This window comes from Carettochelys insculpta, chromosome 12, assembly GCF_033958435.1.
Source record: "Carettochelys insculpta isolate YL-2023 chromosome 12, ASM3395843v1, whole genome shotgun sequence".
Lineage (NCBI taxonomy): Eukaryota > Metazoa > Chordata > Testudines > Carettochelyidae > Carettochelys > Carettochelys insculpta.
In genome coordinates, this window is record NC_134148.1 from 22,579,823 (window position 1) to 22,606,703 (window position 26,881).

Sequence of the window (26,881 nt, forward strand, 5' to 3'; positions counted from 1 at the left end):
GCAGGCTTACCAGCCTGATTCCACATGTTGTTCCACAGAGCTTATTCTACGCAAGTTAAATAGATCTATCAGAAATGTTCTACTAGGTGCCTCGTTCTGCCGTGGGGGCAGGGGACTCATCTTGATGACCTCTTGAGGTCCCTTCCAGTTCTAATATTTTATGATTTTATAATTTTTAGTTATAAAGTACTTAAAATAGCCACTGTTGATGTCTGGGTTTTTGGAACTTAAAAAAAAAAAGAAGAAACGGGAGCAGTTTCTGTACAAGAGTCTCTTGCATTTCCATGACCCCTTATTTTGCATGAGTAATGATTTTCACCAATATATTCAAAATAAAAGCCAAATCTAGCTCCCTGAAATCTTCCCCTTCTCCCTAGCGTAATTATCCCATGATTGCCTTGTCTGTGAGTGTCAGGCATGTATTCAAAATAAATACAGTTACATGGCCATTCCTCACCAGAGTACAGAATTAGAGGTTTTCACTAGAAACAAACATTTGGGAGGTTAGATCCCAGTGTAATTTTAGACACTATTTTTAAACCAAAAAAGTTATTATAAAATAGTCGCAATTTTTATTAACTCTCTAATCTATTGTAAGAGCTGACAATATGCTTCTCTCTTCACAAAACAAATCACATTACCTCAGAGCTAATTAATTGTTACAATGGAAGAAAATCACTCCAAGAAATGTTCAACAAGTTAGTATCTAAACAAATCCTGTGAAATTATGCTCCAGTTCAGGCGCTGATTCAGGAATTCATCTTTATTCAGGAATTCATCTTTATTCAGAATTGTACTTGAAAGCATATGCTTATGTCCCATTGAAGTTAAGTACATACTTAAGTTCTGTCTTTAATAGAGATGGATTACAGAAAGTGCTGAATTGAGGTTGGTGAAAAGTGCTAGACTTATTATCTTGGAGAATAACATGCTCTGATTATCCTTAGAACATAGACTCTGACAATGACAGCTTCTCCTCACAGCCTAGCCAATGCGCCTCAACCCTGATGTAGATGAATAGCATCCATTGATAAAAGGTGGAAAGGTAGATGTGTGCTGACAGACTGCAGAGCATTATGTTGAGTAGTTGTAGGTGGTGGTGAGCTTTAATTATGCTCTTGGCTGGGTCTATCAACAAAGATGTCAAATCTTCACCAACATGAACAAGGGTTACCCAATCCAGTCCATTCTGAGTTTCAAATATTGCTACTCAGAATGATAGAGGACCTGCAACATTAAGGCTAAGTCTACACAGGCAGCCTCTGTGGACAGAAAAACCTTGGCGGTACCTCTGTTGACAGATCGCATCTACACATAAAAGCCGCTCAAAAGAGCAAGCTGCTCTGTTGACAGAGAGTAGCCGGACTGCCTGGCCGTCTGGTAACAAAATGGCTGACTGGAAGCTCTGCAAACAGGGCTGCCCAGGGAACTGGAAGCCCTCGCTGTAGACAGAAGTGTCTACACAGTCTGTCGACAAAACACTGTTGACAGAGGTGTTATACCTGACCGAGGAGAGGTATAACAGTGCCGGCTGAACAGCTGAGGTTTGTTGACAAACTGTCAACAGAGCGCTTTAACCATGTAGACACTCTTTCGAGTTTTGTCAACAAAAGCCCAGTTTTGTCGACAGAGGCTGCCTGTGGAGACGTAGCCTAACAGTTGTAGCTGGTTGTATTCCTCAACTCTATTTGATAAAGCATTCTGACTTCTGAATTACAACTCTTTCCCAGGGACATGATTAAATTCTAATGAAATCAGCCTTTAAACCACTAAATACAGTTTTAAAAAGCTGTAATCTCCTTAAAGAAGTTTTTCATCCCAATTAATGACTGTTAGCTACAGCTCTTGGAGTTTAATGAGTTTAATCAGAAAACTTTTAGAAGGCTCATTGATGTCTATGAAACAGAAGTGCTGTGCAACGCCTGAAATTGACTCAATAGTTTAAATATAGTATGTTTGGCACATTTAATTTAAATGCTTTAATTATCTAAAAAGTGATTTTGGTTACAGTGTGAATCACTTAGCCTTTCGTAAAGCTAGCACTGATTTCTGCAGCAAAAATAAAAGGAAAAAAGCAAATGATTTCAGTAAACCCATGGGACTGCTACTTTTGCATAAAATTGTCTAATACTATGTATGTTTTAACAGCAAATAAATTTTTACAACTATCACAACTTTGTGACATGTCAGAAGATTATTAAGCTGTCTAAAGGAATGCTATATATGTGACTAGTTACACTGTGAAAGCCAGGATTAACTTTATGATATTTTTACATTGCAGTGGAAGTTGGAGTATAATGTAAAAATTCTCTTTCATATGATAGCGTGATAACATAATTCTATTACTATTGTAATATTTGCCTTTATTTTATCTTTTTATAAAAAGGTCCAGGCCCCACATGTGATATTCATATAGTTATGGGTTTTTCAAATGTGTAATCTAGCCTCTAAATTATTCTCCTCTGGTATGTGGACTAGTGACATCTATTCAGAAATTGGATCTATAGCCAAAAGAGACATATTTAAAATGCTGATTGGGCACATGTATTTTTCTGCTATGTACATTTCTCGGTTTTTGTTTAGAACTGTATGTAGGAGGGAACAGTGTATGAGTGTGATTATAATTAAATGAATTTTTTTGGTTAGGATTTTAACTGAATAACAAGAAAAGGACCAGACCCTCAGCTGGTGTAAATGGGTTATAAGTCAATAGGGTTTTGCCACTGGACAACAGAAGGTTTTGGTCCAGAGAATTCAATGTTTTAGTTGCCTTATCAACTTTGTGCATAAATATTTTAGTACAGATAATTACTTCCTTATGTCTTAATGGACCAAAATTGTAAAGATTGAAACTTTGTCTCTGTGCTTTTGAGTGCCTATATTTTTACATCCAGTAATGCTAATTGAGCACACAAATTGTGACCTGCCCACATATGCATTTACATACAAAAATGTCTGTTTAGTACATGCATTTACAGTATTGCACACACATAAATATCATTGTGCAAATTCTCATGTAAAATTGCACAAAGAGCACTGGATTCATCCTTATAAATCAGAGGCGTAATTGTCAGTTGCCTCGCCATACCTTTTACTGTTGTACATTCAGAATCACAGCTGTAATCTTCACAACTGGTATACAATTCAGTTTGGGAGCGAACGAATTCTAATAGGTACTGTGGGGATCTGAGAGCCCTGGATTATATTTTGGACTCTGCTGTCATAAGTTTCTGCTGCTCTCCTTCTTCAGCTATTATGCAGTATTGTGAGCCATGTGACCAGGGACAGAAAGAAGGGAACAAACAGAGGCAGGGAGCCACTACATACCAATCATAGGAGAATTTTCTTATTAGTTGTGGCCACATGATAATAAATGACTTACAGCTGGACAGTGTCTGAAACCTAACACTGGAGTTTTAGAAACATGAGGCTTGTGAGTCATAAGGACTTACTGTTTTCATCACCACAGTCTGAATGTTTAGAGCTGCTCATCAAGTGAAATTATTCAGAAATGACATTTTAAATTAAAATAGGCAATGTGCCTTTGCGGAATTTCTTGTTTTGCTGATAGTGTTATCACTTGTAATGCAGACAGCAATGAAGTGTAAAAAAAGACTATAGCTGCTTACATTACCACCAGGAGATGTGAACTTTTTCTTAAAACTTGTTAGGAACACAGGCAAAATGGGATGAGAAAAGTCTTAGCTAGAAACTCTACAATGAAGTGTAGAAAAGACAGAATAGCTTTTGGGAAAGTATTGCTTCCTTTATTCTAACAAAGTTCCTTGTTCAGTGTTAGAAGGAAGCGACTTTTTTATCATTGTCACATGATGCTTACTATATTTTCCTTTCAGCCAGGAAAACAAAGCAGATGCTTCTGTTTCTATAGATGTCACATCTCCCAGGTGCAAGATAATCTCTGCTATCTAGCATGTGAGGCCCAAAGATTCCCTTTGATGTTGTATACATGCAATGCCTGAGTTGGAGAATAGAATGTCTTAAAACTCATTGCTGTTCCTAGGATACTTGCTGCATAGGCTGGCATGGCGCTGTCCAGTGTTCCCTGTAAGCTGAGCGCTTGGGCGGCCACCCAGGGGAGATTCAAATGCTGCCCAACTTATTAGCAGAGCACCCACAGCGTTCACAGCTGGCACCATATGATTCTACTGGTGGTCCATATGCTTTGGTGCACATAAAACTTATTCTGCCCATGGATGGGAAAAATTAGAGTGAACTTTGGTGCTCTCCCCTCTCTTACGCACACTTGGACTAGGAGTACTTTTCCCAGCTCAAGTAGACATATTTATCCTCTCTCATCAAGCTAGTTTGCCAAAAATAATAATGCAACTGTGAGATCCCAGGCTATGGTGAACAGCTGTATGGCCCACCCATCCAGAGCAGAAGCCCACCCAGACTCCACAGTTACTTCTAGGTACCCCAGAAGTACACTACTGCATTCCGCATGCTACTTTGTTGATGGCTGGCATGAATGTTTGCTTGAGCTGGAAACATAAGTGTAGGTGTAGCTGTCATTTCCTTTTTTAAATTAACCCATAAACACAATACCAGTGTGACTCCCTCAGTAAACAATTGCTCTTGGTGTCTAGTGTAAAAGGAGATACTGACAGCCTCTCATTGTTAACAGGCAGGGGAAGATTGCCTCCTGAATGGTTTACGTTTCTCAGGAAAGCAGTAATTGAACCGTTCTTCAGAAGCCATGTCTCTGCCATTCCGAAAGGAATTAGAAAAATATAAGAATATCAATGAAGATGAAATTCTCAGCAAACTGTCAGAGGAAGAGCTGAAACAGTTGGAACATGTTCTCGATGACCTTGACCCCGAGGTAGGTATTGGGACAGAAACAGAAGTGATGTTTCAAAATGGAGTAAAAGAGACTGAGGATCATGTACATTTCCAGCACACGTGAGGTGTGTTCCAGTGTTTCTTAAACTGTTTCACAGAACACCGGTGTTCCGTGAACATCTTGAAGGTATGTTGCAAGCCTTTGGAAAAATAATTCAAAGTTTTACAATAAATAACCTTTCTATGAAGATAACAGTAATGGAAAATATTGAAACATAATTTTATTTCTACATCTTGTGAGAGTGGTAGTAGTCTGGCAGCATAGCAAGTTTGACTAACATTGTGCTAGCCTCCCCTCTCCTGTAATCTTCTCCTATCTGTATGGCAGCCTAGCAACTAGCAACGACATGCAGTGCATGTATATATATTCTGTTATTAAAAACAGCTTCAATGTTACTTCTTCATTGCTATGATACGTGATTAAATTATTCCTTTTGTTTTTGCTGCATATGTTGCTGTTTGGTTTTTTTGGTTTGACAACAATTTTGTAAAGAAGATTTTCATAGGTGTTCCACATAAAAAAAATTATTGTTTGGTGTTCTGCTGTTTCAAAAAGTTTAAGATACACTGTTCTAAAGGATAAGACACTAGAGTAGGAATTCTGACTCCTTGCCTCTGTTCTCCACTCTGCCACTCATGTGCTGTCTGACATAGGGCAAGTGTTTGTGCCACCCCTTCTCTATTTAGCCGGTAAGCTCTCTAACTTCTCTTACCAGACGTTTGTACAGTGCTTAGTCTAATAAGGGTTTATTTTGATTGGGGCTGCTAGGCACAGCTGTAATCAAATCATCACTGATTTTGAAGATGGCATTCTTTTGAACTTCTGAAATATATTGCATTTCCAACCTACATATTTTTAAGTGGGGAAAATTTGCTTTGCCAAGACTTAATTAGCCCAACATTAGTCATCTCCAGTCCATTATACCTCAGCCATATTTCTAGAGCTCTACATAAAGAAAGCAAGGTAGTGTTGCAGACTTGCAACTGGCATTCACAGTGTTTGTGTCTACAGTGTCCCTCCCTTTTGGAAGTGGCATGTAAATGTAGCAGATCAAAATGTTAATGAGATGCTATGAATATTCAGGGACACATTTGCATAATGGTGGCCACTTGCCATGTCAAAAGTGCTGCTTTTGAAATGCAAATTAGCTGTGTAAATGGGATTCCTTCAAAAGGAAGCCCCACTTTCGAAAGCACAGTTCTTCCTGTGCCATGGAGAAAAGATTACCTTTCACTTTAAGATGGGGCTGAGGCCACAGATGGAGCTTTTGTAGGGAAGTCAGCACACGTATAATATCAAGGCTTTCAAATTGTCATAGGAGCTTACGTTTATAGTTCTCAGTTTGCTAGTTTTCACCAAGAGAAGTTGAACAAGATAGAATGGAATGGAACCTGAAAGTATTTTCAAGGGCACTACAAATTATTCAAGGACATTCCAGAGTCCTATCAAACCAGAGAACATGTCTCCCTGGCCAGCAGCAATGAATTTATTTCCTCATCTAGCAGGTCATATTTGATTCACAGTGGAGGGGAAATAAAGATGAAAAAAGTTTAATAATTTACAATTTCATAGCGCTCTATCTGAAGATTAGAGCAAGTACTTTCTGTATATTCAATTTATTTACTGAATATTAGACTCCTGTAGTCATCTACTGGAATAAAAATAGTGGGGGATGGAAAAAGAGGGGAGGAAATAGAAAAGAACCAAAAAAAAAGTGTGTGTGTGGGGGGGAGAATTGGAAAGAGAAAAAGACACCAAGAAGAGTAGATAGAAATTAGAAAGAGAATGAGGTTAATTCTTTCCTCTGTCCTTCACCTATTTCATTTGACTGTCAGCTTTTCAGGTAAGGGACTATATTACTCTGTTTGTACAGAGTTTGCAAAATAGGTCTCAGTTGGTCCTTTAGCACTACTGTGAAAAACACAGTTAATAAGGGGTAAGAGAGATACTGCAAATAGTTGAGAATGTCATTTTAATGGTTACATCTAGTCAACACATTGCTGCACATTACAGCTGCGTCTACACGTGCACGCTACTTCGAAGTAGCGGCACCAACTTCGAAATAGCGCCCGTCGCATCTACACACGTCGGGCGCTATTTCGAAGTTCACTTCGACGTTAGGCGGCGAGACGTCGAAGTCGCTAACCTCATGAGGAGATAGGAATAGCGCCCTACTTCGACGTTCAACGTCGAAGTAGGGACCGTGTAGACGATCTGCGTCCCGCAACGTCGAAATTGCTGGGTCCTCCATGGCGGCCATCAGCTGGGGGGTTGAGAGATGCTCTCTCTCCAGCCCCTGCGGGGCTCTATGGTCACCGTGGGCAGCAGCCCTTAGCCCAGGGCTTCTGGCTGCTTCTGCGGCAGCTGGGGATCTATGCTGCAGGCACAGGGTCTGCAACCAGTTGTCAGCTCTGTGTATCTTGTGTTGTTTAGTGCAACTGTGTCTGGGAGGGGCCCTTTAAGGGAGCGGCTTGCTGTTGAGTCCGCCCTGTGACCCTGTCTGCAGCTGTGCCTGGCATCCCTATTTCGATGTGTGCTACTTTGACGTATAGACGTTCCCTCGCTGCGCCTATTTCGATGTTGGGCTGAGTAACGTCGAAGTTGAACATCGACGTTGCCGGCCCTGGAGGACGTGTAGACGTTATTCATCGAAATAGACTATTTCAATGTCGCAACATCGAAATAAACTATTTCGATGTTGGCTGCACATGTAGACGTAGCCTACGTGCCCCGGAAGAACGTCATGCTAAGAAATAGCCCCACTTAAAAAAGCGAGTCCTTTATAGCAGAGATTAAATTCAGAACATTACATCATTCTCTCTGCAATCAGTCTGTGAGCACCTACAGGGTAAGGGGCTGTGAGAAATAGCCAGCCAACTTCCACCAACCTAACATTGTCCATAATAACAACTGGGACTCTGCTAAGAGGGAGATTTAAGTTACATATTAGGAAAATCTTTCTAACTAGAAGGATAGTTAAGCTCTGGACTAGGCATCCACAAGAACATATGGAATCCCTGGCACTGGAGGATTTTAAGAGCAGGTTGGACAAACACCTGTCAGGGATGTCATAAGTTTAGTTGGTCCTGCCTCAGCACAGTGGTCTGGACTTGATGACTTTTCTAGATTCTGTCTGGCTCCATATTTCAGTGATTTCCTGGTTCTACAAAATGCTGCTCAACCAAAGCTTCTTCATCTGGGGCCAGATTCTCAGCTAGTATAAATCAGCATCACTCAAAAGATGTCCATGGAACTGTGCCAAACCTGGCCCCAGGTGTCTATGTTTTAATAGTTTGATGACTTCTCAAGGTTCCTCCCAGAGCAGCTTGTTTTCTGATTCTGTGTCTGTATCTCATGTATTTTGGTAGAACGCCCTTTTGCCTGCGGGCCTACGACAAAAAGACCAGACCAGTAAAGCTGCCACGGGCCCTTTCGACAGAGAGCGACTCCTTTCATACTTGGAGAAGCAAGCCCTGGAACACAAAGACAGGGAAGACTTTGTGCCCTTTACAGGGGAGAAGAAAGGTAATGGTTCACCCGCATGTATGCTGCAAGAATATGGTATTTGAACATATTAATTACATGCCGTGGAGCTTTTTATGGAAATTAAGCAATGGAAGGTGGAGGGAGGCCAAATCGTAGGTGTTATACGTAGAGCCAAAAATACTTTTTCAGGCAAACCAAATAAAATGCTAGTTTTATCTGTGGTCTGCTGTCTAACCCACCAGACCGGGAGCCAACAGCTCTGGAGTGGTAATCCCAGCTCTTATTGCAGGTCCCTCTGTGGGTTTTGGGGGGAGCTACGTAGATGCCAATCCAGCAAGGTGCTGGGCACTGTGCCCCCAATTCAGCAAAGCACATGAGCACTCCCATTGATTTCACTTGGACTAGTCATGTGCTCACAATTAAGCATGTGCATTCTGGCTCACTCTTATATATCTAGACACTGTCAACTCAAATATCACCCTCTTTCTGATCACTGTGAAGGAAAGTGATTAGTGTAAATAACTGCTTTTTCCCAGTTGCATTATTTGGACATTTGACAGCACTATGCACATATTCAGTTTCACCATTCCTATTTTATAGTGGTTTGTCATACAGCCACAGAGGAGAGAAAAACATTTTAAAAAACAGGAAAGCATGATTGCAAAACCCCAAACATTGGCAGGGTGACTTAGCAGGAGCAGCTTTTGGAACTACTTTTAATTCACTCCTTGAACAACTGCTTAGATTTCAAGTACACTGTGTTCGTTTCACATCACTGTCTTACTTTCCTCTTCTGTAAACTGAAAATATTGACAATTCCCTAAGGCTTCCTATAAGCAGGCTACTAACGCATATGCTTACCTCCAAGCATGTAGGTAGTTCCATTTATTTCAGTGGGGCATGCTTAAAGTTATGTATATACTTAGATAGCCAGCCAACTCATGGACTAAATGATGAACAATTTCTTCTGACCCACAGAAAAGTAAATGGCAAAATTATGCAACTTTAATGGAATTAAGATTGGATCCTAATGACTATTTACAAGTGCTTGGAAGACAAAGTGCCATTTATGTGCTAGGTGGTTGTTACTATTATTTCATTTCATTTTTGTCCTTTCTTTTATAAAAAGACATCGGACAAAATCTTTTCAAAGGCAATGGCAGCTAGATCTCTCAGACCTGAGCATTATTTAAGATCATTGCACATTGTCTCTGTTTTCTCTCCAAGCACTTTATTCAGTTTTTCAATTGTAGTGGCTTAAGGACTGATCCTAAGCTCATTCAAGTCAAAGGTAAGTGTCCCGTTGACTTCAATGGGGCAGAATCAGGGACACATTGCTTAAAAAAGGAAAATCTAGCCTATCTAATTTTAACTTGAAACTATGGCAGCCAGTATTAAGGATTAAGTTTACTATTAAAATTATGTAAAGTTAAGACATAAGTCGATTACTAAAATTATTTAATTCATAAACATATTAAATCGTAAATGCCAGCTGCTAAAATTTTAAAGCAAGTCAAATAATTGAACTGGAGGAAGTCACTAGCTAAGCACTTGGAACCAGAGTTGGCTGAAGTGCTAAACCAGAGCTTTTGATATCAGTAGCCTCTTTGGTAGATGTGCACAGAGAATATTTACTTCATTTCAGATTATTTAGCAAATTCAGCACAATAAGTTCAAAGTTACAAAATAGATTGGGACCTGCAAAAGCAGGAGAGTTTATTTTATTCATCCAATCTAAATAAAAATAAGTGTGAAAGGATAAGATCTACTAGTTCTAAAATCTTGAAGGGTATGGTAACTAGAAATAATCAGTTTGATTTTCTAACAACAGATGATATTTCCCTTATTTAACAAATAAGTTGGTTTTAAATGCAAAATGTGTTTTGATAAACTTTTTTCTTATGTATCCAAAATATTTAAGATAGAATCATTTCACTAATAAAATAATTTTAGAAAGCCATTTTTCTGCATTTTAACTGAATTCCAATTTCTGTCCATCTATAATTTTACACAAATCACAGTTAAAAATTCATCACTATTAAACAAAAATTTATCTCTCTCACCATTTTTTAACATAGAAAGTGTAAAAAATTAAGAATCGGAATAAATCTGTTAAGATTACTAGTTTCTTAAATAAGTGTAATTTGATACCGTGTATTCTGGTTATCTAAAGGAAATTCTAAATTTTGTGAAAGTGTGTACTTAGTTACAGATCAATATGTTTTAATAAGTGAGAATGAACCTTTCTTTAGGAAAATAAAAGGTACAAATGCAAAGTGAGATTAAAACTGATGCTTTACAGAAAAGTTTCCTGCTTGCTGATTTCAAATCTGTTCAAGTTGGTGATTTAAATCAACCCCCCCAGGCATGTGCACTGGACATTCATACTGGCTCTGACACCGTCACGTCTCATATTAATAATTAGTTAATGTAGATTTAGAGGTAAGATTTTTTTTGTCTGTGCTAGAGGATTTGAGCAACTGTTGCTTGAATCCCCGAGCAAATGTTACACAGACTTGTTACCCATGATGTGCAGGATTTCATACCACACTGGGGATTGTACTTGGTCTGTGTAAAGCTAACCATTGTGTTGTCCATCACTGTGTCACTCTTCCCTCTGATATGGGGCAGTTTTTCATTTTCATATTTTCTTCTGATACTCTTAAAAATAGACAGTTATTCAACTAGTGTCCTGGTGGTATCAACCCTGATTATGAATTCATAGTTTCCGTGATTCAGTAACATCATCGTTCCATAAAATACAAAGGCTGTGGCCACACTTGGACAAAACTTCGAAATGCCATGCTAATGGCCAAATCGAAGAATACATATGAGGTGCTGAATTGAATATTCAGTGCCTCATTACCATTAGCATGCTGCCGGCTGCAGCGCTTCGAACGTGCTGCTTTCGAACACGAGAGGAATAAGAGGATTTTGAAATGTGTGGAGTCCTTTTGAAAAGGACCCCTGTGTAGCTGCGCTGAGCCACACACATTTGAAAGAGGCACTTTCGAAGCGCTGTGGCTGGCAGCATGCTAATGAGGCGCTGAATATTCAGTTCAGTGCCTCATTAGTATTCTTCGATTTGGCCATTAGCATGGCCATTTTAAAGTTTTGGCCAAGTGTGGCCACAGCCAAATAATTGTACTTCTCACCTATTCCACAGCACAGAAATAATGCTGCTCTGCCTCCCATGCACACAAAGCTGCTCTTATCTCAATTATTTAGCATAAATTAAGGACATCACAAATGCTGATTCAGGGGGTTATTAAAATTGTGAAGTTATATCAGTGTTTTTATGCAAAGGAAATTATTCCCTAGATTTCTCTTGTGTTCCTCATTTGGACTCTTTGTCCCAGAATGAGTCCCAAATGTGAACTTTAGCAAATTACAGGTTGAACCTCTCTAATCTGGAACTTTCTCGTCTGGCAACATCTGTAATCCAGCATGATTTTAGTTAGCTGGATGACCACTTATCATGGGTGTGGCCAACTTTCCCGTGGTCCCATAAAGTTTGCTTCAAGTCACCAGTGTTCTGTGCTGTTATTTAGCTATAATTTACACCTAAATGTCTTCTAAGAGCCCAGTAAGCAGTGAAAGTGTTGGTAGTGCTACTAGACAACATGGACCTCCTGTGATCCAGCAAGTTCTCACATCTGGCACCAGTCAGGTCCTAAGGGTGCCAGATTAGAGAGGTTCACTCTGTACAACATAAGAAAAGAAACCTCATGACTACTGCTTTATGTAACTGGCAGTTAGCTACTCTGCTGTACTCTCATTGAAGTTGGTGACCAAATCCCTTGAAAATATCTGCGCTGTCTTTTCTTAAGACTGACTGTAAGCCTGTATTAAAATTTATCTATCAAACTAGATCAATATAGACAATTATGTCCTGTTCAGCACCATAGTGTCTGAGAAATTTGCAGTTGGTCCACCAGTTTGTGTGCTGGTTTAAAGTGCATGACTTTAGGAAAGAACCTGCCTACCTTAAAACTGTTATTCTGCCATGCAGGACTGCGGGAGGGTGCCTGTTATGAAGCTCATGTCTTAACAGGAGCGTTCCATAGAGATTGTTTACACAGACACACATACACACACACACACACAGAGAAAATCCTGCCTACACTCCTCGCATTGACTTTCATGAGGCCAGAATTTATTCCAGTGTTCACTGCCTTTTTTTTTGGTTGCTCTCCTTCCCTCTGTGCTACACAGAGGGTGAGATATGGCCCTCTGTAATTTGAATCCAATAAAACATGTTATTGAGACACTCCTCTGTCATGTAAACAAGATCTGTGGGCTTCCTACAAGCTTTAAGGGGAACTTATTAAATGTCATACTGATCAACTCTTGTATAAGAGCCAGGAGCAAGTAGGGCTGGCTGACTATAGATCTTAGCACCAGCATTCCGAGGCTCAGATTTCTAACTATGGCATGCTTGTTTTGAAAGATTAATGCCTTGAGTCTTAATTTTTTCATTTGGGGCTTGTCTACATTGGGAAACTGACTGGAATAGCTATTACTGTAAACTATTCTGCAATGGCTGTTCCAGCATAGCTCCACAAGGAGACAGTCTATTGTGGAATAAAAATCACAAGCCCAAATGCCTCTTTAAACTGTGCTGCTGGTGTAAAGGGGACAGAAAGTGGATGTGCATAAAATTTTAGACCCCCTTTCCAGTCCCCTTAAACCTTTGGAGCAGTATAAAGAGGCATTAGTAAAAATTAGATACAGGTCCTACAATTTCATCTTAATTTTAAAGCAACCCTGTTAATTAAAAATTAAGATCTTGAACCTTCCAATACTGGAAAATTAGAAATGGGAAGCACAGAAGCCAATATGCAATTGAGTACAATTCTCCAGGGAGCAAAGTTTGTATGTCAGTGGGATTCAAATGCAACCAAGCTTTGTTTAAGGTTTGTCACTCTTTTGCACTTTGCTATTTGTTTTCCCTTAGGAAATAAATTGTTTCAAGATTAACCTTTGCAGGAAGCAGTCCACTTGCTAAGTGACATTTCTACATATTCCTATGGGGATTCTGCAAAGCTTACCCTGACATGCAGAGCTGGAAAAAGTACCCAAAAAGTTACTTGAGTAAAAGTGTGGTTGTTTTCACGTCTGGATACTTGAGTACAATCTAGATGCAACGTATGTACTTTTACTCAAGGAGGAACACCGACAACTTGTACTTAAATGCATTCCTCCCAAAGCAGCTGTGCTTTCACTCAAGTAACTTTTTGGGGACTTTTCCTACCTCCATTGACATGGAAGATCTATAGCAAGCTGAAAGGAAAAAAGAGATGTATTTTAAAATCCAGATCCTCCGCCTTCTCCTTGAAGACTTTGTGATCCATCCTTTTTCCTGATCCAGTGTTTCTGACTTCTTTTGTTAGCTTACCGTCAGAAAAATTCTTGACAAAGAAGAGTCTGGCATCAAGTAGAGACTGAAAGATGAAATTAGTTGCCTTCATTGGTTCTTATATGTTTAACACTGCCATAAGGCTTTGATTATGCCATACAACAAGCCAAAACAAATTCCAAAGCTAACAGGGAATCATTCAGAAGAGTCAGAACACAGGAAATATTAAACATTAGCTTAAAAAGGGGCTCAAGGATATGGAGAGTTGCCTTGTAGCTTGCTGTAATCATGTTACGTGAGACTTGCAGTATTTGGCAAAAACAACTGAACGTATGGCTTGCATTATAGTTTTGGGCCTCCACTGCATGCTAGCTTGTTAACGTGCTACATTAATTGCTTTAAGGAACTAAATTTGAGCCTGTCAGGTGCTGAGTGTTGTACCCCAACTCAGCAAAGCACTTAAGCACATGTTTATCTTTAAGCATGTGAGCAGTTATTTGAATGGGATTGCTCATGTGTATGAAGTTAAGAGCATGCTTAAGTGCTTTGTTGAATAAGGGCCCGAGAGTTCAGCACCTTTGAGGACTGTACCCTGGATGGCCAAGAATTCAGTCGCCGCAGAAAGCACATATGCCCCATGAGCGATATCACTATCTAAACTAGGGATGTTCATGTTTAACCAATAAATGGCTGAGGATTACCGATTATGGTTAACCAATGAGGGCTGGAGCAGCCCCACTGCTTGCAGTGCATGGGGGTTGCTTCAGCCCCATGTGGACTGCCAGAGCTGGGGAAAGGGGGTGCTTCAGCCCATCCAGATCATCCCCGGTATTGTTTGTGTGGCCCCAGACTGAAGATTGAAGAATGTAAAGAGTGGGTACTGCTTTTGGAGGGTCCTCCTCTTTGTACAGGTTGAACCTTTCTAGTCTGGCACTCTCTCATCCAGCAACATCTGTAATCTGGCATGATTTTACTTAGCCAGACAATCACTTATCATGGGTTGTGACCAAGTTCCCCATGGTCCCGTAAAGTTCGTTTCTAGCCACCAGTCCCAGTTCTCAGTGTTCAGTACTGTTACTTAGCTGTAATTTACACTTAACTGTCTTCTAAGAGCCCAGTAAGCAGTGGAAGGGTTGGTAATGTGCTAGAAAGTATTGACCTCCCATGGTCCAGCAAGTTCTCTCATTCGGCACCAGTCAGGTCCCGAGGATGCCAGATTAGAGAGGTTCAACCTGTAATTTGTCCCACTTGCAGGCTGCCAAAGCAGATGTTTGGTGACTTTAAAGAGCTGAGGTGAAACACATCTGGTTAGTCTGGTAGGCTCACTAGCAGGGTGTTCATTATTATTGAGTGACAATGAGATGGGGGGTTGGATAGCTAGGCCTGATTTTTTTTTTAACCCCCAGCAAGTGGCAATCCATAATATTTCCTTCTGTAGGTTTTTTTGGACTAGCTCCTATCTGTGACAGATGCTCTAGCAATTGTTATTTAAGAGGCAACATCCTCCAGTTCAGGACATAGGACTAGTAATCCACTGCATTGCAGAAATACAGCTGCTCAATTGTCAGCCACATTTGTACCATTATGGAGCTGTCTCAGCATCACTTGCCAGTTAATGAGTGTTTGGATGCATAGGAAAGGCAGGATTAAGTTCCAAAATGTTAAATGCTGTTGACGATATCACCTCACTGTAATCATATTCAAAAGAAATCTGTTAGGAGGACAGAGGAATGAGACAGTGTAGCTCCTTGGGGTGTGTTCAGGATAAAAGTGAACAGTTTGGTCAATGGAATGGGTGAGCCTGCAGCTCAGGCACTTGACTGGCAATCAAGTGAGTTAGGTACTGTTCTCAGCACTGCACATCATCTTTCTTGTCCCTCATCTTCTTTGTCGAAAAGAAGTACAATAATCCTGCCTGTCCCTTCACCTCCATTTAGATTGCAGGCTCCCTGCAGAAGGGGCTGCCTCTTACTATGAGTATGTATGTACAATACCTTGCCTGTTGGAGCCCTAACCTCACTCGAGAGCTAACTCTTGGTGCTACCTGAATACAGGTTTATTATTAACATTTACCTGCCTGTAGCTGGAGAAAAAAAGGGGTTTTAAACATTTTAATACACATAACCATTCAAATGTTATCAGAATATAAGTAGTTAAAGTTGGGCACATGCTTATTGGTTTGCATCCAGTACTGCTGTTTCCATTCAGTCCTTCAGCATTATCCTTGTTTTTTATAATGTTTCCAGCTCCTTGCCAAACAATTTCATATTGGGTCTCATCCAACTTCCATCAAAGTCAATGGAAAGACTCCATTGGGTCAGGCCCATTATGATGAGTGCTGGGAAGGCCATGGAAAAGTCACACTTTTTCTCTGTGTTTAAATGTGAGCATTTTTCAATCAGATGAAAAACTAAAGAAAAAGAGAGGAAAATAATGACTAAACATGAGCTTTTCTCACCAAGTTGCTGTCATCAGTCCCTGTCCCCAGCCCCCACAGCAGAGGCCATCAATCTAGTGCCAAGAACACTGTTTCACTTCAGCAACAAAAATAATGACAGTCATTTTCAGAACAAAAAGGGGCATTTTGCCCAACTCTGTTCTATAGTAGGTGTTTTTCTGTTAAAGGATTCTAGCTTTCGGCTAACATAGTCTTCTGGGAGGTGAAATCTAACTCAGCTATCAAACAGCTGGTAAGAGAGGAAAGTTTGAGCATTTTAATAGACGATCTGGCTGAAGGAAGGTTTCATTTGAAGGAAATTGAAGGCATTTATTCTGGCACAGTGGAACTGGACCGACTTTAGTGACAGGGGCCAGGCAGAGAGCCTGTGACAGGTACTTTTGAGACGATGACAACTTCTGATTGGTAAAAGTTGGAACGTTAATGATCTTTTAACATAAGATTGTTGTGGGGCTTTTTTTTGTATGATTGTTTTCAGATAAAATCTGGTACAGTATAGGGAAAGTGGCCCCTGATGGAAAGGTGTATTGATGTGACAGGAATTACGTAGGGGTGTTTTTACATTGCTAGTTTGTGGCTTTCAACAGAATTAAGCCTGGCCAGTTTTATGGTTTATAATTCAGTGTATTGCTGGTAAAAAATCATTTAATTACATCTTAAATAGTGTATTTTTAGAGAGGAATTTAAGTAAACATCAAAAGGATAGAGTACTTTACTTTAGATGGAAAATATGAATCTTGTGTACAATTTATACAAGGCAGTCTTCCAAGATTATTGAATTTCACATCAAAGGTCACTCAAGCCTTCTGTAATTGAGAATAAATAGAATTTCATATTTTCAATGATTCATCAAATGTAAGAAGTAATAACAAGAAAAAATTAAAGAAAGAAAACAAAATAGATGTAGGCTGCGGTCTGAGCATTACGTATGCCTGAGAAATGTTTGTGTGTGTGTGTATTTTTCTTGTTATTACTTCTTACATATATTACTCTTTTGTACAAGCACCTCAGCAGCCCCAGCCCCAGGATTGGCTGGTGGGAGGGGGTGGGGAGCTGACTGAGTACCAGCTGAGCATATATATCACACAACAGGACATCTGGTGTACACTAAGCGGTCTACATTAAGTGGCTTGGTACAAAGCTCCAGAAGTTTAGAGAGATGCAGAAAAATCAAATTCCCATTTTGTTTTGCTTATACAAAAGCTGAGTTTGCTGTAAGCCATTCAAAAGATTATTTCATCAGCATTGTATCCATGTAGGTCTCTGAAATGGCAACTCTGACCTAGTCTGTAGGTTCTTGTTGAATGTCATTATGGCAACGATGCTGCTTTATGCATTTGGAAGGTTCTGAGAGATTTCACAGTGTTACTAGGAGGTTATGCAGCTGGACAACTGGGAGAGCCAGTTTCTGGGGTCCTGGGCTCTTTTGTCCCTCTAATGAGGGATATGATGAGGCCAGGCAAGAAGGTATAGTCCATATGTTGCCATTTGTCAGCCCTGCAGTCCTTATTTGGGATTTCATCTCTGGAGTTTAGGGTGTTGCCTGATAGTTTGTGCCACTTAGTGCAAGGTCAGTAGCCTACTGATATCACTAATCATGGATGATGATGGGTCAGGTCCTTTCCAGGTCTGTAGTTTACCTAACATCAAAGCGCTGAAGTGGCCCACTCTACTGATAGTTTACTTAGATATTCTGAATACTTTTGGTCCTCTACCATTGCAAATATGGTTTTGGTCCCTCTAGGTCATCCTGGTACACAGATGATTCAAGACAGGTGGGTGCACGTGACAGCCAGGCACTAAATCTGAACAGCTAGGCCATAGGAGGATTTAAATCTTACGGTATGGATAGGAGCATGTGCTTTTCCTTCACCATAGCATCTGCAGATCCCATCTATCAGCACAGTTCTGAGTTGTGGATATCCCAACAAAAGTAACCTGCCTTCAGTTGTACAGGAACAGTTCGAACAATGGAGGTGCTAAAAGCCAGCCTCCTTATCCCTGTCTGCAGGCCCCCCTCCAACATGGGGCAGGCACTGGACTGGGAGCAGAGCTGTGGGGCTGGCAGCTGGGTCCCTAGCACCCCCAGTATCTCTAGTTCCCATGCCTATGCCTTCATTTGGAAACATTTCTTGCTGCAAGAATTTTTCTGTGTACTACACACACAAAACTAGTACTTACCTGTTTTCTTTGATATTGCTGAGATGTGTCTGCATCATGTCATCTGTAAAATGAAGATACATATCTACCTAACAGGCATGTGCTTAGGGTGAAACACATTTATGCCTTAAAAGTGGTCTGAGATCCTTGGGTAGAATGTGTGATAGAAACACACAGTTTTTTTTTTTAATCATTCACATGCCAGCGGGCATTTTAAGCAATTCATCCTGTAGAATGAGATTTTCCATAATAAGATGTCACCTTTAAAGAACCAAAGTGTTTGTGTGAAAGAATGGAAGTGAACTTCTGGGCCAGTCACCATTTACTGTATGTCTCCAATTTCATTTCAAGAGTTTCTGAGCCCATTCAGTCTTTCAACTCATTCATGGGAGCTGACGGTACAGAGACTGCTGCAGACAGACTTGCTGGAAGAGATAAATGAATCTGAATATTTTATCTGCCTAAAAATGGTAATTGGGACTGTAATGGAAAAAGGTTTAAGTCACAGAAGCATGCAGCTACTGAAAAGCAAAAGGCACAAGAATGTGTAATTGAAAGGAGCAATATCAGAAGAACATTCATTTATGGTGACAAAATGGCATCATTCATGGCAAATGAAAATAGAACTGTTATGGAACAGTGTCAAAAAAGCCCAGATATAGGCCCAGCATTTCATTTTCTGTGTCAAGAGCTGCAGGAAATGAGACAATTTCAAAGTGAAAATGGACCAGATCCACTTGTATCCAGAGGTCACTGCAGTCTCAGTACAAAGAAATTATTTAAAGCCTGGTAAAAATTTAGTTGTTTAGGGCTAAGGGACAGAGGGAACTGCTCAACTATACGGCTAAATGAGTCTACAAGCAGTATGAACAGTAGCAAACTGGGAATCACTGATTTATCAGATCAGTGGTATTATTCACTGCAGTTAATGCCAGTTGTAGGTTTTCAAAGTCCAGATGAATATAGCAGTGAATACAACATAAGCTAGTGATTTGGCTTTCAGTGCTGGCCAGGTCCCCATGAAAGTGGCCTAGATTTCTTCTGATGCAGTTGTCACAGACTGAAAGTACCATAGAGGTTGATCATCTTGGCCTTTGAGAAAAGCTACCTGGAAATACTTGCTAATGCCTATAAAAGGCCAGTGTACAATAGGGGAGAATCAAAAGGGTCTAGGGTAGCTTGTACAAGGGTTTGTGGCAGGGAAACTACTTGGTCTCTGGAGAACATGTGGAAAATTGAGCTCAAGTTCCCCATATGATTGACTGATGAGACAGAAAGGGACCAAATGCCTTTGGGAAAGCTGGAAATTATACAGAGGCAGTTAGTTGGAGAATCAAATCCTCCCCTTCTCCCTGGAACCTGTGTGAGAAGCTTCAATAATGGTCCTACCTCATGGGAAGAAGTAGCAAACACATCTGCTTCACTCCTGGGTTTGTGCCCTGTGGTCCTCGAATTAGCATATGGGCCTTGGGAAGTGTCCTTTACATGGACTACCCGTTGAACACTGGATTAAATAAAATAGCCACAGGGCTCCTGAAAGAGGCAGTGCCATCCCTGTGGATGATTTCACAGATTATGTGCCCTTGAGCAGGCTTCTGTTCAGCGCAAGGTTCCTGTGCAGAGGGATTTTTTGAATTCCGTTCCATTCCGTTCCTCAGAAAGCACTGTCCTTAAGCAGACTCACACATGCATGGGATTAGCATTCAACACTGGCCTGGTTTTACACCCAGACAAGTTAGTGCCCAGAGTGAATGCTTAAAAATCACCACCTCTGACAGTGCAAGGTACCGATTTTATCAATAGCTGTTTGTATCTTAGTCAAAAGCATAATGCCAAACACTTTTCTGGGTACAGATAGGAATGTCCCCTCTTATAGCTGACCAGGCCATGGGGGATGTCCATGTCTAATGCGGAAGCAGGAGTTCAGCCTACCAGTTAGAGCTGGGTTCAGGATGGGTAGAGTCCAGGAAAAAAGCCAAAGGTCAGTATCAGTGAAACAGAAGTCACATGCCAGAGTCAGACAGTAAATGAGTGCCATAAGACAGAGGTGGAGCCAGGAATCAAAGCCAGAAGTCTGGAGCCAGAGGGGAACAGAGGCTGGAAGCAGATTGAAAAAAGGGTCAGGGACTAGACCATGAACAAGCACAGCTGCAGGCATGGTACACATTGTGCTGGGGTGGCAGGTGTGTCTAATTTTTAGTGGTGTCCAGAAGGGTCCAAGTCTGGCCTCCTCATACATCTGCCTTGTAAGCCAATATGTATTTTTAAAGTTATGTAAAATCGGACTGGAAACAGTAAGCATTTAAGAGCTTTTTTATATTGCAGAATAACACTCGCATACGAAAAATATTTAATTAAGCGTATCAACTCTATTAATACTCTTTTGAATATGGAAAAATTCAAGCACTATATTCTACAAGATCTACAGCCCTCAAAAGCAAATTTTTCTAAAATTAAAACAAATGTGGCCCCTTCCTTTGCTGTGTTCTTCAGGAGGCAGAAAACGCTTTTTCTCATTGGTCAGTTCTTGAAATGAAGTTATCCAGAAGGTTTGCAATGTCCACTGCAGAGGTAGAGTTCTTATGAATGGGGCCCTGTGCAGACAGAAAAGTCTATCTGTGGATCTGGATATCCGTGGCTAGACCTCATCACAGTGCCACAACTGTTCAAGAACTGTGATGTCAATTACTTAGATTCTAGAAAAAAACTTTTTAGACCTCTCTGTCTTGTATGCCCCCTCAGCTTCTTTCACTTGTTTTCTGTCCATTTTCCCTTCTGGCTGATATTTTAACTTCCTTGCCTTTGTCTGCAGCCTAGTACTCTCGCTGCAGTTCAATGGTTGCTGAATTTTCTCCCTCAATTCTTTTCCCTCTTCAGCAAACCTCCGTGAACTGGTTGGAATTATTCTTCTCTCTTACATCTTCTCACCCTCACTGTAGTCCTGGCTTTATCAACACTTGCTTCTTTGAAAAGCTGCCATTGGTCTTGAATATCATCCACCTGTGGCTTTCACTCTTCAGATCTATAGGTTTAAGGTTGTTCCTGGCATAAGGCATGGTTGTATATATCACTACTTCACTTGTGCATTTTTGTAGACTTCGACATTTTGTGATTAGAACAATGATGGAGCACCTTCCGAGAGCACTGAGATTGTTTGGACAAGAGAAAATACCTGAGACTTAGATGTGGCAAAGGATATAATAGGATACCAGCTTGGTTGGAATGAAAAAAAAAACCTCCTTGATGATAAAAACAGAAATGGTCAAAGTGGGACTTTACATTGGTACGCAGAAAACTAAGATCATGGGGGCAGGAGACAACGTTGTCAGCCCTGTCAAATGAGTATCTGGTAGAGACAGATGAGTTGATGACATTATTTATTTCTGAGGTACAATATCTGCTAATGGTCTGCTCACTAACAGAGCGATGGCAGGAATCAACAAACCAATGAATATTTCCCCAGTTTGTCAACATCTGAAGAGTAAGAAGATACATCTACACACTACCATGAGATTCTATAGTATACCACCCTTCCAATGCTACCGTTTGCCTTGGAAATGTAGCAGACAATAGAAGTACACAACAGGAGCTGACTGCATTCCACCCCTATTGTTTAAGAACTTGGCAATTCATTGGTGAGATTGTCTGAGCAGTGTGGAAACATCACGTTGCACATGGCAGCAGACTGGAGACTCAGTAATCAGAGATGGCTACAGTGGTTTGGCCATCTCATCAGGTTACCCAATGGCAGAAGCACAAGCTATCAGTGGTGCTGACAGACACTCTGTGCCCCGGGGCAAGGAGGGAGAGGGCCTGGCTCCGAGCCCCTGCAAGGGGCAGGGCCAGGAATGGAATGGGCGGGGTCAAGGGCAGTTAGCTCTAAGCACTACCCACACTGCAACAGTGGTCCCCCAAGTCCCTCAGAGACAAATGCAGCTGGAGCAGCACACATGCCAGACCTGGGAGCAACTGCCTCCTTTGTCCTTCCCTTACAATTGCCAGGCCTGCAAGCTTTGCTGAAGATTAGATCCCCCCAAGAGGGAAGAGAAGATGTAAAAGAAATAAATAAAAAAAGAATGTAATCATCAAGGAGACATCTTACCATGGATCAAATATCTTTCTTGAGGCAGACAGTAGTGGGAAGAATGGGCTGCCTCATGTGCCATTAGACACAGGAGTTACCCAAGCTAAAATATAGACTTTAGGACATTTTCTTCCACAAAAATAAACTACCCCAACATACAGTAGAAATGTGCTGAAGGTGTAGAAATGAATGGGGAAACATACTTGGAATACAATACCGTTTACAGAGGTCTCCTTCGTGTATGGGCAGGATGGGGATGAAATGTTCTAGGAATTCAATTACACTTTGCATTTTTCCTCCTGTAGGAAAAATATTTGTCCCTAAAGAAAAGCCTATAGTAACCCACACCGAGGAGAAGGTGACTCTGGAGCCAGAATTAGAAGAAGCCCTGGCCAGTGCCTCGGATACTGAGCTCTATGACCTTGCAGGTTAGTTAATATGTTTGTAATTATGTAGTCTTCTTCAACCCAGTACTGCCCGGCCCTTCCACCAGGGGTTTGAGTTGTCACAGCAAGTGCTAGTCTTACACTGATGAAGCCATGTTATCTTCTGCCTCTCTACACTCTCCCTGTTTTTAAGTCATTGTGAAATTTAAGCCTCAAAAATGTGCAGAGGTTAGAATGTGGAGCAAACACAGGTGCATAAGTGCGAATATAGGTTCAGCCCTTCCTGGTTCTAATGGTATAGCTAATGCACTGAGTTGTATGCACTTTAGGCTGGGGATGTGATTTGCAGCTTGAGGAGGCACCTGTGCTAGCTACCATCAAGCTACAATGCTAACAACTGAATGTCAGGAGTGCTAAGTGCCCCAGATACATACCTACTCAAGACCCTAGGGATATTCTTGAGGTGGTTGGCTGTTCATGCTGCTACATTCTGTTTTTATCATGCTAGCTTGGTGACACTTAGCAGCAGTATGTCATCTCAAGCTGAGACTCACACCACCATGCCAGAGTAGATATGCCCTCAGTGTCTTTTCATGTTCGTTGAATTGAAATCCCACAATATCTTTGGAGGTGCGCAACATGTTCTAGAATTTGGCCTTCAGTAGCATTCAGAACATTTGCATCTGTTTTCACTGGCTACATCTACACTAGCCAAAAACTTTGAAATGGCCATGCAAATGGCCATTTCAAAGTTTACTAATGAAGCGCTGAAATACATATTCAGCGCCTCATTAGCATGCGGGTGGCCGTGGCACTTCGAAATTGATGTGGCTCGTCCCAATGGGGCTCCTTTTCGAAAGGCCCCTGACTACTTCGAAGTCTCCTTATTCCTATGAGCAGACGGAAAAGGAGCCCCGTCTGGATGAGCTGTGCGGCGGCTAGCCATGTCAATTTCGAAGTGCCGCAGCCGCCCGCTTGCTGATGAGGCGCTGAATATGTATTTCAGCGCTTCATTAGTAAACTTCGAAAAGGCCATTTGCATGGCCATTTCGAAGTTTTTGGCTAGTGTAGACACGGCCACTATGTTGTAAAAGACACAATGTTGTTTATCCACAAACATATTTCAAACAAACAGAACACTGACCACCTACATCCAATGTGCATCTTACAAAAGAATGCTATGGGTTGAACCTCTCTTGTCTGGCACCCTCGGGACCGGACCAGTGCTGGATGAGCGAATATGCTGGATGATGGGAGGTCAAGATTGTCTAGCACATTACCAGTACTTCCACTGTTCCCTGGGTTTTTAGAAGACATTTAGGGGTAAATGGCAGCTAAATAACAGCACAGAACCCTGAGAGCCAGGACTGTGGCTGTACACAAACTTTATGGGACCATGGGAAACTTGGCCACACCCATGATAAGTCATCATTTGGCGAGCTAAAATCATGTTGTATTACAGATGTTGCCAGATGACAGAGTGCCGTATTACAGGGGTTCAACCTGTACCTACAAAGTTTCTGGTCCATAATCTACCCTCATTTCATGCACTGATGCCACTAGTGTGAATGAAAAGACAAAGGACAAAATGTGGCTGTACATTAGGCTGTTTGCTTGTTTTCACAAACTTTGTGAATTTTCCATTGGAAATTATTTTTTTTTAAAACCAGAAAGTTCAGTTTTCAGTGAATTAAAATTTTCCATTGGAAAAATTAAACTTTACTGATTTTTTTTAAAAAATGCACTGGGAAAATCTAAAAATGTTTCAGTTTGTTGAACTGAACTGAAACATTTGGTTTTGAGTCAGTTCAACATTAAATTGCAGCTGCCTGGAGTGCCTCATTGCAGCAGAAGAGTTGTAATTTAGAAAGGGCATGTCCCCATTCTCTCCTGTGTGCTGAGCTCTTTTGTGAGACTACGCTTCCCATGAGGCACCTCAGTCTCACACCTGTCCAAACCCTCTGCAGAACCATGGGAGCTGCATGAGAGCAGGACAGCATTCAACGAAAACAAATGCAGACATATCAGACTTTGACCTGGGATGGGAATTCCAGTTTTTGCTCAGTTGTAGTCAGGACCCAACCCACAGTACTAGAATGTGGACCATAAATAAAGACTAATATATGGTTTTAAAATGGCCCTACTAACCAAGGGGTTGCAATAGCTCACAATGGCAGTGTAATATCATGTGATATCTGTAAATAGTCATTCTCTTCAATGTCTGTGTATGGGGACGCTAACTGAAGAGGTGAGTATTCTTTCTTGATTCATAGATACCTGTACAAAATAGACAGCATTCCCCAGGTCCACACAGATACCTAACTGTTACATTGTTTCTGATAGAATGCCATGGAAACAGCCTCTGTATTATGGTAATATTTCTTGGCTGCCTCTTTTGTTTAAGTCTGGTTTCTTTCATCAGTCTATTTCCAGGTCCTGTAGTAATCTTTATTGCTGCCTCTTCCATTATGTTTAAATGTTTTATTGTCCCTTCCATACTTTAGCACCTAAATAATTCCAGGATGACTATGATGTGCATATATGAATAAAAGCATAATGCGTTACAGACACATACGCATGCACCGCTGGTGCACTTGGAGGAGAGAACTTACAGTCAATTTCTCCCAACTTTCAGCTTGTAGTATCAGAGGTTAACAAACCTTACCTATGAACACTTATGACCCAAGACAATAACAACTCTCTGGTTGGTAATCTAATTAGGGAACTAAATTGGAATGTGTAAAAGGGCATGTTTCTTTTGCAAACTGTATTAACATTAGCTTCTGCTACTGGCATTTTCATATTTACAGCTGTTCTTGGAGTGCACAACATGGTCAACAACCCCCAGTTTGATGAAGAAGGCACCAGCAGTAAAGATGGAAAAGGAAATGTGAGAAGTAAGTAAACGGATTTCCTCTGCAGTCTGCTTTTGCCCTTAGGTAGTTATATACATATTGAGAGTTGTTGGTCTAATCAATATAGTGTCACTGGAACAATCATGGACTAACCCAACATCAGTCATCATGAGGAGGCACTCCTAAATTAAGCATCATTTAAAGGGAAAAAAATCATTCAATCAATGGCATGCTGCACAAATCACTCCAGCAGCGAGCACAGCTTTCTCCAGAAGCAAGGAATGCTCTACAGAGATGGTAGAGAGGAGTGGGACTGAAATGGGAAGCTAAGGCATCTATCAGAGAGGTAGCCGTGTTAGTCTGTATCTTCGAGATACAGACTAGGCATCTATGTCTCCATTCATCCTTGGGCATATGGACGTGAAGCTCTAAATGGAGTAAGCTGAACACTGGCTTCTGCAGAATTACTGAGAAGTTATCATGTGATCATTAGGCAGATCAGACTATCTCATCCAATCACAGTATATATGTTTGTGTACCCTGACAGCTGTGGGCCACTAACTGGCTACTATCCACAAGTGAGAGAATTCCAGGTCTGTACAACTTGATGCAGAGTGTTTCTAGCACTGTTCACAGTATGTCAGTTCCACCAAGCAGCATTCAGCACTGTGAGGAGGGTACTTGAGAATACTGCTTTCCCTGTGTGGCAACTGCCCCCATTACCCTCACCAGCCTTGGGAGCTGGTAGCCCTCTCCCTTCATTGAGGTCAGGCTAGCAGTTATGTTCTGGGGTGGGAGTCCAACTATACTCCCTCTGGGCTCCCTCCCCTAATTATCCCACATTCACAGCAATTAGTACTCTATGTGTGCGTGTGTCTGTCTGTCCGTCCATCCGTCCATCCATCCGTCCATCCATCCACGCCCCCCAGCAATTAGTGCTCTCCCTGTGTGTCTATTGTTCCCCTCCCCCCACAGCAATTAGTGCTCTCTGTGTGTCAATTCTCCCCCACACACACACACTACCTGGGGCAGCTTTTAAAAAGCCCCCCACAGGCCTTTAACAGCCTTCAGCTGCTCCTGATTGCCCTGCAGCAATCCGCCTCTCATTAGCAAGGGAGTTGGCCCCTCTCTCTCCTGTGGGGCTGATCCTGTCATACCTGTTACTGCTTTTGGGAAATTATCCTGTCATTTGTGCTTTTTTGTTGGACTTGAAAAATAATATAGTGTAC

At 41.2% G+C, this 26,881-nt stretch overlaps 1 protein-coding gene across 2 annotated transcripts in view; it reads left to right on the forward strand.

Annotated features, from left to right (window-relative positions):
- Nucleotides 1–26,881, forward strand: part of LOC142019702 (tropomodulin-2) — a 57,637-nt gene that overhangs the window by 14,985 nt on the left and 15,771 nt on the right. For both annotated transcript variants that reach the window (XM_075006891.1, XM_075006892.1), the window contains exons 2-5: nucleotides 4,646–4,843; nucleotides 8,233–8,389; nucleotides 22,717–22,839; nucleotides 25,608–25,694. In XM_075006891.1, the coding sequence (XP_074862992.1) occupies nucleotides 4,718–4,843; nucleotides 8,233–8,389; nucleotides 22,717–22,839; nucleotides 25,608–25,694 (493 nt within the window). In that variant the 5' untranslated portion in view covers nucleotides 4,646–4,717. The remainder of the gene's footprint in view (nucleotides 1–4,645; nucleotides 4,844–8,232; nucleotides 8,390–22,716; nucleotides 22,840–25,607; nucleotides 25,695–26,881) is intronic.